Below are 12,132 nucleotides of genomic sequence, written 5' to 3' on the forward strand. Positions count from 1 at the left end.
GATGCTACGATGAGGAAGGAGCCAGAACCAAAACAGAGGGCTTGCCTGGTCCAGCCAGGCATCAATCAAAGCAATTAGGGGCTGGTGATGGGAACAAGAGCACAATCTGGTGTAAGAAATGACCACTGTTCCGAGAGGTTGCACCCTCCAGAATTAATACACCACCTTGCTGTGAGGACAAACACAGGTTGGCTCAGCCAGGACAAGAGCAGGACCCTGCCTTGGAGTGTGGAGACTGCTCCTGTTGCTCTGGCCATTTGTCCTGACATGGGGGGGCACCAACACAGCACAAAATCAGAGACTCTGATCACAGCCCCATCACATGCTCTCCTTTTCCCCCTCCACGTGCCACCTGTGAAGCCATTTCAGGACAGGCACTGAGCTGTTAAAACAGGTCCTAGTAAGAGCTGGATCTTTTAATTCCAGCACTTTGGGAGACAGCTGCCATGCTGCCAAGGACACCAACTTTCTGCTTCATTTTGCATTTGAAGCGCACGTACCAGCTCCATTAACTTTAATAATTAATTCTATATATGGGAATTTTTCTTTAAATCATGTTCATAATGGCATTGATCACATGGGAAAAAAACCCAACAAAAAACATATGAAAGAGGGGAGCACATGCCTTCCCCGAAGGGAGCAGCATGTCTCATCCCTTCCCGTATGGTTTAGTTTACAAGCTCATGTCAGAGAGCCAACTTCACACACAAACACAAAATAAAAGCAGGAACACAACTTTTGATCGTCCTACATTGATGTTTACTCTTGTTTCCTGCAGCCCCAGGTGACAAATCTGTCCTTTATAAACTGGAAAGTCTCTTGTGCTATTAACAAAGTCAACTGGACACGCTTAAAACTGATGGGAGGTCTTTACATTGGAGGCTTGTACCAAACTAAAGAATAGTAATTAGTGAGCAATTAGTTATAAAACGATAAATATAAATTCAGAAGTGTTTTTGTTTTCTCAGCAGAAACACTCAAAACCAGAATTTACAAGGAACTTTCTTACATATGAACACTTAGGCCGAGAAGGGAGATGTTGGAGCAGGCAGCCGCTCTGAACATAAGGGCTTTTGTTCCACCAATCTCAGAGCTCTGAAGAAGTTTTACTTTTTTTATTCTTTTTTTTCTTCATTTAACTCTGCTGGCCTGCCAGCTGGGTATGAGCCAGAAGGGTTATCCAGTCAGACCTTACTGTGATATATTTACAATGGTAGTGCATCTAAGGTTTGTTTATTTCAGGATTAAAATTCAAATGGCTAGAACCATTTAAATAATTAAAGGGCAATCAGAAAATGCCATGAAACCAAACAAATCAGGAAAAGTCATGGAAACCATCAGCAATATTTAATTCAGAAATTCTCTTTGTTAGGGAACTTTGCTGAAAGAAAACAGCTGGATGTAGTTCAACCCTCTAAATTAAAAACAATCTAACAAGGTCTATAGGGATAACTCTTTCAGCTACATATTGGAGACCAGATTCACTTCTACCAAGTAAATGCAATAGCACTCAAAGCTAGAAAGGAAATTCCTCAGAACTGAGGTAGTTTCTAAGTATCAGCACATTTTCCAGTTCCTCGCAAGACAACTTAGCTATTTACAATCCATTTTTTCCCACACATAAATTTATAATTTTTTCAATTTTATGGTTCCATGATTTATTTTCTAAAGAAAAATAATCTAACCAGAATATCCCTAACTCTAGTAACATCATGTTTTAATAAATAACTGGCTACTTCTAGTAAAATTAAGCCTCCAGGATTATTTATACCAGCCAAGAATACTCTGTCTTTATAGCTGTGCAGAAATTTGGTGTGAAAATAAAGTTGAGTATAATGCTGACCCTGAGCTAACAAGTAATTAATGCTTCAATATAAAAATAGAAAATTATCCTTTAGGACACATGGGTGGAATAGAGCAGACCTTTTCTCTCTGGATTGCTCTCCTGGCCAGATCCAGGCATCCAGCCAGACCTAAAGGCTATCCAAAGCAGGAAGAGACGTGAAGAATAGTTTTGAGTCTTTCCAAAGACGTTGCTTTCGCTAAACTCTTTCAAAAATTATTTCATCTCTTTTCTTAAAAATATACATTTCTTTTATTCATGAGTTGCTGTTCACCACAACATTGTTCCAACTCCAAAAACACAGGTAGAGAGAGGAGGGTGTCTCACGTAGTGCTGAGAAGCTACAGGTGCTGGGCATCAGGTCTCAGGAGACCAAACACACCCAAAATGAGGCATCTTCAGCCCTCCCAGCTCCTGCTTCCATGTACCTGCAACAGTGCCCGCTCCTTCTCTCTTGCCCCCATCAGAGAGGGAACAAAACTGTTACAAACACAAACCCAACCCCTCCCCACCTGCCCTCCCGCACAGGATTCCTTAAAACCAGAACCGAAACCGTTAAAAAATGAACCCAGCATTCAGCTAACAAACGTGCAGACAAGACACATGTTGGCTTTTGGATCTGCAAGACGACAAGTTGTTTCCAACTGAACAAGTTTAATGCCTCATTCCCATGGGGGATGCACGTTGGGAACTGACCCACAGGAGTTACAGCTAATTGCAAGGATCCCGGGGAACAAACGACAACTCTTCTCAGCGTCTGCAGAATGGGAATTCTCTGTAGTCCCTTCCAATTCAACCAAACCTCCTGTAAAGCGAGCACAACCTGCTCCTGGCATGAATGCCCTATGCAAACGGGGCCCTTGGCACGATGACCAGTTCTGCCTTCACCTTCTGTTTTTACCGCATAATGAAGACAAATGACTTCCACTTCTCTCCAAATAAGGCAACTAACATAATGTGGATAAATGGGAAGTTAACTACATGAAACATTTTCTGCTTGTTGGGCAATTATTTTTTCCTCATAAGATAACATGATAAATAAAACCTGCTTCTGTACAGATATTTCTCATTTCAGAAACACATACTTGTTACAGGCCAAGAGAAGACCCTGGGGTTTTTGTTTTCATAAGAAATACAGTAAAAGAAAAAAACAAAACAAAACAAAAAAGAAGTGATAAAGACACAAATGCAGAGCTAACTACAGGCTTGTATATACATTTTTGTTATCCACCTCTAACATGGACTCTTGGTGAACGGGATAGACTGGTACTTCCCGTTCCTGTTATTCCCAGGATAGCAAGGGAAAAAAACAATCAGTATCTTTAAAACCAGTGGCAACATAGTAAAAACTGTACACTGTTGTCCATTAACTTAAAAAGCAAAGTCTCTAGATGGTATAAAAGTGAAAGCAGGTGCCTTCTACCTCTGATAATAAAAGTCTTTTCCCCTCCCCCTATGCTGCACAATTATCTCCATTGTCTTTGCATGGCCAAGAACAAAATGCTAAGGAGCAAGGCTGCTTGTGATAGACCGCTTCTGGTGGCAGCAGAAGTGTTCACGGTCTTGTCACTCTTGTTGGAGCTCCCAGTGACCTCGGTGGCGTTGAACTCGAACTCCGGGGAGCACTGCTGGAGCTCACAGCCGCTGCCGCTCTCCTCCCCGCTGCTCTCCTCACCTGGGGAAACAAACACACCTGCTGTCCTCCTCTGCTGGCTGCACAAGGCATCATGGGGAAAAGGCAAGAGTGGGGCTGTTCTGGTGTTTATGAGAGGGAAGTGTGGGTCCCCTGGTTAATGTGATTTCTGTGTGCAGTCATCACGTCTGGGCGATGGGGTGCAGCCCAGAAAGTCAACCACATCCTGGGCTGCATCAAAAGCACTGTGAGCAGCAAGTCAGGGGAGGGGATTCGCCCCCTCTAGTCCACTCATGAGACCCCACATGGAGCACTGCATCCAGCTCTGGGACCCCCAGCATAGGAAGGATCTGCTGGAGGACAGAGGAGGACACAGAAACACTCAGAGGCTGAAGACCTTTTCTATGAGGACAGACTGAGAGAGCTGGGATTGCTGCATTAAGACAAGGAGTAATGGTTTTAAACTAAAAGAAACTAGATTTAGATTTTATATAAGGAAGAAATGGTTTTATGATGAGAGTGGTGAAACTCTGAGGCACAGGCTGCCCAGAGAGGTGGTAGGTACCCCATCTCTGGAGAGACTCAAGGTCAGGCTAGTTGGAAGGGGCTCTGAGCAGCCTGATGTAGTAGATGATGTGACAGCTCATTGCAGGGGTGTTGGACTAGATGACCTTTAAAGGTGCCTTCTAACCCAAACCATTCTATGGCTTTGTGGGAACACTGCTCCTCACACAGCCTGTTGGAGAGGCTGGTTCCCACCCTCCTCACTAACACACCCACAGCTGAAGCTTAACCAGCTACCCGTGTTACCATGAAATCCAATTAAAAGGGAAAAAAGAAAAAGCAAAAGGGAAACAACAGCAAACATACTTATGTCAATGAAGTCAACATCATTCCCACTGTAGGCATTCTTCAGCTTGTTGGTCATCACCCGCAGAGCCATGATTTGCCGGCGAATCACCATGTCTGGCTTGGTAATGTCGACTTCAACCTCTGGGTTATTCACTTGACTTGCTAAGCCATTTCCAGTCACTGCAAAGTCATACCTGAAAAGAAACCATTCCTGCTGGTACCAGAGCTGCAGCTCAGCAGGGTCCCATGCTGAAGAATGACAATATGGGAACGCTGCAATGACATCCCTGCTTTCAGTCTAGGTAATATTCTGAGCCCAACAGCTTCTTTCCACATGATAAACCTCACACAGCCCTTCTTACCCCATCTCCCTTCCCTGCAATCTCTACAGCATGTGGAATGAAGGACTGTTTTAATTTACACTGTGCCACAAGGGCAGGGGAATGACAATTTTCTCCCCAACTTGAAAAGAAAAATCTGGGGTTTATATTAATAATAGCTTTCAACAGCATAAATCAGCTTGCTGCTGGCTACAGAGCAATACATGGTGCTGAGATGCCTTGATGCCAGTTAGATGACACTTTTGGGAACACAACCTTGGAGATCATAGTTATCCCACAGAAACCTACAGTAACTGTTGGAGGCAAGAGTGTCATTCTGGCTTTGAGTATTGCACCTTAACCATCAAGCTGGGATATTGAATGCGTGCTTCTCACCACGCAGACGTGAGATGCAATTTCCCTAATAACCCCAGCAAGAGAAACACCTGTGATGCTGAAGATGAGATCCTGAAGCCCCACACACCAGAGAAGGGGAGAGGCAAGATGCTCAGCTTCAGAAGGTGTACATGCTCAGGTCTGAATACATGTACAGCCTCCTGGTTTAAAAGAGAGACTGAGCAACAAAACCCAACAGATTGCATTTCCTGACACAGGTATTTGGAGTATCATCTTCTACAGCAGGGATAGGACACATTCCCCTCTCCTCCAATTACCTGGCTTGCTAGAAAGATCAGTTTAACAGAAGAGAACACTACTTTTCTTAGTTATGATGCCAACATCAGTATTACAAGAGAGAGAAAAGCCTTTAGCACAGTCTACTGATCCTGGACACTGGGCAGTGAGATGTAAGCATTCTCTGAAAAGCATACTCAAACCCTGTCCTATATATATGGGAGTGACAATGACAGTGATAATTGGTAATGACAGTTTTGTTATTATTTGTGATCAATATATGTTTCAAAGAAGTCTGAGACCAAAGAGAGGAAGACTACTGAACTTCTGCCTTATTGGAGTAATGGAGAAAACAGTAAAGCAAATTATCTTGTCCAACCCACATAAGATATGCAGCCTGCCCTGTCTCCTTGCCAAGTCTCCATCTCTCCTCGACACTGGTGTCCCTGCACGCACTGGGGGTATCTGCTATGAAAAGCCCCTAGAAGCTGCTGATAAACACAATTTCAGGAGGCAGAGCCATTTCTTGTCACATACACCCAAAACATCACCCTAGCAAAGTATAGCAGAGTTTTAGGCACACACAAAACAGTGCAAAATTATGAGGTCTGGCTTAGTGCTGTGGCCCAAAACTATCAAGAGCAGAACCTCCTATTACTTAGAAAAACTGCTGGAAAACCCCAGACAACTGCTTTTTTTAATGTAACATCTTGGATTGTGCTTATTTCCTCAGTAAGCAAACAGAAAAAAAAAAAAAAAAGAAACTTTTATTTCCAAAATAAAAGTAAAACAGTTACATAAACCATATGACAGAAAAACTCTGGCTTACTCATGTGTTGGCAATTTCTTCCTTACAAGAAAAAAAAAAAAAAAAAGAAAGAAAAAAAAGAGAGAGTTTTGTAACTCTTTTTTTCCATATAAAGTGTGAATGTAACCACTGGCTCTCTTGTGCCACTGACCTCAGCAGTGGAGGTCTCCAACCTCCATCACCCCTGTCCTTGCTCAACAAAGAAACCAGTTCCTGGTGGAAACACCAACTGGGGGAACTGGGGCAACAGCATTGTCAGACAACACAAGCACCTCTGCTCTGTGGCTGCAATACAGGATTTTGTACAGATCATCTCCCCAGTTCCACAAACAACTAGTAAGGGGCCTAAGTCCAAGGAGAGATGACCTATTTGGGTATCTGTGCTCTGTTCCCTCCTCTAAAAGAAACTCCCACATAGAAGTTGGACAACACTTTGGTGCTACATTCCAGCTCTCCCATCTACAAAAACTAAAGGGGCAATAGCAGCAGCCTGTCTTGGGTGAGCTGGGATCACTCCTGTAGGAGAGAAGGGCTCAGGGAGAAGTGTCAGGACACAGGACAGTCTGGGGTGAGAGGGAAAGAGTTAACCAGGGGCAACAGCACCACCAAACCTGCTCTTGGCGCTCCCGTTCCAGCACTCGTTCTCATTGACAGTGCCTACAGACATCTTTTCATCATTGCAAATGTTGCCAGGGAGAGATGACCAAAATTTTTTGGCTTGTTTCAGCTTCTCTTTCACATCAGTAACCTATTAAATAAAAGAAAAAAAAAGAACACAAGACATAATCCAGAATACCAAATGCTCAGTAAAAGTGAAGTTGGGAAGGTATTTTTTATCACAACAGACGTGTACAGGCCAGATCTTCAGGCTGTGAGTTTTGATGGTTGATTTACTTTTTTAATACAAAATTAAACACTGCTCCTCAAACACATATTATTCATAAGCCAAGCTTTTAACACAGGCACTCCTCTGACATAGAAGCATTGAGGTAATTAATGTCTAGAGCTATGGACAGATTACACCCCTTAGAGAGTTTTAAGACAGCCAAGGAATATTAAGAAAGCCTATCAATTAAAAATGGTAAATTATACACTGTGGTACCAGAGTATGAAGCGCCTGTGTGGCACCAGCAGGAACAGACACTCACCAGTCGGTCCAAGCTCGTGCCAGCAGCTGTTGTTGGTCGCTCCTCTGGGTTGTAGGGTCTGAAACGAGCACTGAAACTACTTTCAGAGACAGAGCGAGCAGTCCGGCCTTGGGCAAGTGTTTTTGGCTGGCCACATCCCTGGAAAACCTATGGGAGAGAAGGAAAGGATTTTATGAAATAAGAGGCAACAAGAGCTTCCATCTTCCAGGGTCCAACGCAGTATCTGCCCAAAATAATGCATTATTGTATATATATGTACATATTGTATATGTATACGTATGTATACATATGTATACATATGTATACATATGTATATATATTTGAAAGGGCATTCAAGAAAACACATATTGACAAGAATAGGGAAATAAAACACATTAAATAAAAAAACTCAAGCGTCCTCTTGGCTCATTTACCTTCTGAGACACCTGCATGCTGTTCTCCTGCATGTTCATGATCGCATCTGAAATTTTCACATCAATGGGGTCCATGACAGACTCAATGTTGAAAGGTCCCTCCAGCCTCTCTGCTACCAGCAGCATCGAATCTAACATACAGAGAGAAAAATGAAGGTTTTTAATGGAGGAGCTTCAGGAGTAAGAGTTAAGAAGGATAACAGTTTGAGCACATGGACATTAACCACTGCAGTGTCACCTCTGACCAGCATACATCTCCAGGAAACATTTTGCTCGGTTCCCAGAGCCTACACCTTCACCAGACACTTAGATGCTGCCAGCACCAAACCACAGGCTCACGGACATCAAAAGCCATCACAGCCTGCCAACAGCAGCCTGTAATCAGCTCCTCCCATCAGAACAAGCATTACTAACACTCTCCTTTCCATGCTCATTTATTAAAGGTTGCCTTGTGTCATTTGTTTTTCAACACTGCTTCCAAAGCCATCATCTTCCTCATGCTGGTCTTGAGCACAAGGCACCAACATGCAAGGGTCCAAGATAATCCTTGATACCATCTTTCCCTTATGGACAGCTACAGGAATTTTCCTGCCTGGGGAAGCCAAAGGACTGCGACTCCTAGAATTATATGGATAATTTGCATAAGGGAGGGACTCTGTGTGAGAGCAGGGTGAATGCTGTGCACTCATGATGTATTTGACACTCTAAGCAAGGGGAGATGGAAAGTCTCTCAGCCAACACTGGGTCACTCCTCCTGTGCCGACATGCATGTCCTCATCAAATGCATCATTAAACACAGCAGCTACTTGGACCATCCACTACTTCCTCTGGGAAATTATTACTGTCATTAAGGCTTTCACCCTGCACTGCATTTAAACCCTCTCTCTGGTTCTCCCTTACAAGGTGCCTCCAGGAATATACCTGGCACTAAGCTCTTGTCTCTTCTCACCCATCACAACTTTAATTTACTGTTAGCTTTCACTGTGGTCCCTCAACCCCAAAGTATTTGCTGGTCTCCTCTCCTGCATCATTTCATGATGCTCTGCCACAAACTCATCTTTTTCCAGTTGCATCTAATTCTTCAATTTTTCCTAGCCTGAGTGATGAGGACAGAACAGCCCCTCTGGCCCCAAGGAGCTCCTCCCTGCTCCTAAGATATGCCTGGTCCCTTCCATTAACAAGAAATGGGCGTTTCACACTCAGTCTATTAATCTTTCTCATGACATTCATCCTCCTCCTAAGTGCAGAAGGTACTTTGCACAAACAGAAAACTTCTGTGAGCTCTGGCTATATGTTAAAGCTCTATAAAGAAACTCTACATACTGAACAATTTAGTAATAGCTCTGCCTTAGTGCCCAAATCATGTTAAATAAACTACATTAAAAAACCACAAATGATGAAAAATATGCAACTATTTGCATATGTAACATTATTATTATTATTAATAAAAACAACAAAACACAACAATTATAACAATAATCCAACACCATAACCCCAACATGAATTGCAGATGCCTTCCTAGCCTGTAAATCCAGTTTTTAAAGAAAACTCAGTATTCTAACGATTTGCTGGGTGTTAGTTAAAGAACTGTAATTAATTAACCCCTTCTCACTCACTCAGCTCCACCAAGGTGTGGGTGTTTAGGAAGTGAGTCCTGGTGGTGCTGGAGGCCCCAGGAAAGGCCCTCACTCTGCAGCATACACCACCAGCATCAGTGACAGAGCTGTTTGCAGGGCACGGCTGGAATTTCACCGTCAGGGACTACAAACAGGTCTGAACTAAATCCATTTAAAAAAAAAAAAAAAAAAAAGAAAAAAAAAAGGGGGGGGACGGTAATAACAAATGAAACAAAGACTCTTAGACTGTATTGTGGTGGGCTCCAATAAAGTGATGCTTCAAATCTCTGAGTAATGACTGCTAGCATGAATATACCATTGTGCCGGAGGAGAGAAAAATGCTTTTGATGTGCCACCAAATGGAGACTTTTGTAAACAAGTGGAGCACAACTTAAATGTGTTCATCATTGTCAAAGCTTTTGGGGTTTTTCACGCGCATAAAGAACATCCCAGTGTAGTGTGGAGGAAGCCGCTCATTTCAAATAAAAATATTATGAATAGACAGATAATAAAACACACAAAATGCACAGGGTTTTGGTTTTTTTTTTTAAAAAAAGAAAAATCATTCCATTTTGTAACTACTTAATTCTCTGAGTGGCCAGGAAAGGCCACAGATCAATAAAGTGTTTGTGAAAGACTGAAAGGAAACATAAACCCCAATTCTTCTGGCTGTTTGGCATCTTTGTAAACTTTGAGCCGGGCAGGCCATCCACAAGACCATGGGAATGTAGAGCGAATTGGGTCCTTTGTTAGCAGGGGTGCCATGGCATTCCATGTATCACAGCCCAGGAATGCAGCCTCTGCTTTGACTGCCGATAGAGAAAATGCATTCGGCCTCCAGCAGAGCTGCCAAAGCTGGCGAGAAAAGATAAGGAAAGTAGTAATTGGAGTTGGGATTGATACTGGCAAAGAACACTAAACGAAATAAACTTTCATTAGAAAGGGGTGGGGAGGAGCAAGGGCTCTGGAGGGGGGGAGCTCTGCCTCATCCACAGTTTTGATTCTGGAAGCATCCTGCAGACTTTTACCTCCCACCAGGAGCTGGCTGGTGTCCCCACAGCAGTGGTGCCGAGCAGTGGCTCCCTCGGGCAGCCCCATCTGATGTTGCTAAGGCTGGCTGGGGTTCAGGGCACTGCCAGCACTGCTGCCCGGAGGAGGGGAGGCTCCTGCTCCAGGAACCTCCTCATCTCATCTGGGAGATGAGTTCTGAGCAACTCAGAATTTTTCCATTATGGGGAGGAGAGAGGAGTTGATTACAAATAACAAGAATTTTCCCCAGCTCTCGTGCAAAGCAAATGATATTTGTAAGCCTCAGTGAAATGGCTCGGCTTTGCTTCACAAAAAACCCAACTTTGGCAGAATGAAAAATGTACCCGGGCCACAAACACACAGCATGGCAAAGACTGTCTCTCCTCCCTGTGATGGGGAAATAGAAGTGGATTTAGGTGAAAAAAAAAACCACAACCAAGACACACCATCTAGCACCATCCCTTAAAGACCCTTTTCCTCTTGCATACATTTGTCCTTGCTACTGGCATTGAGACAATCCTTGGCAACAAAGCACCTCGCTCTCATGAAGGAAAGCAATTCTTTCTCATTGTGCCACCAATAATCAGAAACCCACATCTTCAGCCTCACTGTCTGACTTGAAGAACAAAAGGCAGTTTTCAGTCTTAACCCCAAGATCTGATTTAAAAGGGGAAGGAAGGAGGGGGAAGACCTTGACCATTCATTAACTACAATCTTTTTTCTTTTTTTTTTTTAGAGGGGGTGGGGGGGGTGAAAAATTCTTTGCACACAAAGTAGTACTCCAGATATGTATATGGAGCCTGAATTCGACATCTTTGAGCAGAGTAAACCTTTGTGGAGAAAAAAAAATCATGAAAAGGCACTGGAGATTAACACTGTTCATTCAGGAAAGCTCCAACCCCCCAACAGCCTGTTTGAAACAAAGTATACCCCTGTCTAATTGGTGTACAATTGTGTCAGGAATAGAGGGAGAAATAATTTAGATAGTTAAAGGGGAGAAAAGAGTACAATTCGGTCATTATTTCATACTCCTCAGCTTTAAATGGTACTTTGGAGAAATAAGGAATTACAAAGTCTTCTTGTCTCAAAAAACCTACAAACTTTACATCCCAGCTTTACATAATTGACTTACTTATAGACCCAGTACACACACAAATGAGTATTTCACATGCACCCACATTCATATAGACTTGCAGCACTTGCTACAAGTTCTTTAATTTAACTATTTTTAAATTTATTTGATAGATTCAAAATCTGCTTTTGACTCATAATAAATCATTAACATAACTTGGCACTTAAACTGATTATGCAAAATCTCAATGGGACCGTGGAGATGGGTTTTTGGGATTTTGTGAGATGGTTTGGGGGGAATTTTTTTGGGTGTTATTTCTTTAATTATTTAAACCTTTAAACACACACACAAGATACTTGTGGCATACGCCCAGCCCTAAACACCAGATATATTTAATTTGTCTCGAGTTGCAAACTGAGAGAGAAACCAAAGTCTGGAACATAACCAGCACCTGTTCACTTATTAAATTGCCTAAAGAAAGCATAGCTTAAGTTTTCTGTATCTGTACTCCACTGCAACCATCAACACAAAGTGCAAGAACCAATCAAATACTGCCAATAAATGTAATGAAGCTTAATACCATACTTAAGTAATGAGCGAGCAAGAAACCTTTTGGGAAGGAAGCACCACAAGAAGAAAGCTCTGCTTCTGACCTGGAATCACATGTATTTATTTTGTCTTGTTTAATAATCTTAATTATTGTAGGCAGTCCCTGATCAGTCTCGTGTGACAGGGCTCACCGGCTTGTCCCGAGGTTCGTTTTTA

At 42.7% G+C, this 12,132-nt stretch overlaps 1 protein-coding gene across 1 annotated transcript in view; it reads right to left on the reverse strand.

Moving 5' to 3' along the window:
• Positions 1-1,204: 1,204 nt before the first annotated feature.
• Positions 1,205-12,132, reverse strand: part of GPC4 (glypican 4) — a 67,280-nt gene continuing 56,352 nt past the window's right edge. Inside the window, exons 5-9 of the mRNA XM_058847870.1 lie at positions 7,651-7,781; positions 7,238-7,384; positions 6,701-6,837; positions 4,347-4,522; positions 1,205-3,518 (exon numbers count right to left, since the gene is read on the reverse strand). Coding sequence (XP_058703853.1) covers positions 3,310-3,518; positions 4,347-4,522; positions 6,701-6,837; positions 7,238-7,384; positions 7,651-7,781 — 800 coding nt within the window. The 3' untranslated portion in view covers positions 1,205-3,309. The remainder of the gene's footprint in view (positions 3,519-4,346; positions 4,523-6,700; positions 6,838-7,237; positions 7,385-7,650; positions 7,782-12,132) is intronic.

This window comes from Poecile atricapillus, chromosome 12 (assembly GCF_030490865.1).
Source record: "Poecile atricapillus isolate bPoeAtr1 chromosome 12, bPoeAtr1.hap1, whole genome shotgun sequence".
Classification (NCBI taxonomy): domain Eukaryota; kingdom Metazoa; phylum Chordata; class Aves; order Passeriformes; family Paridae; genus Poecile; species Poecile atricapillus.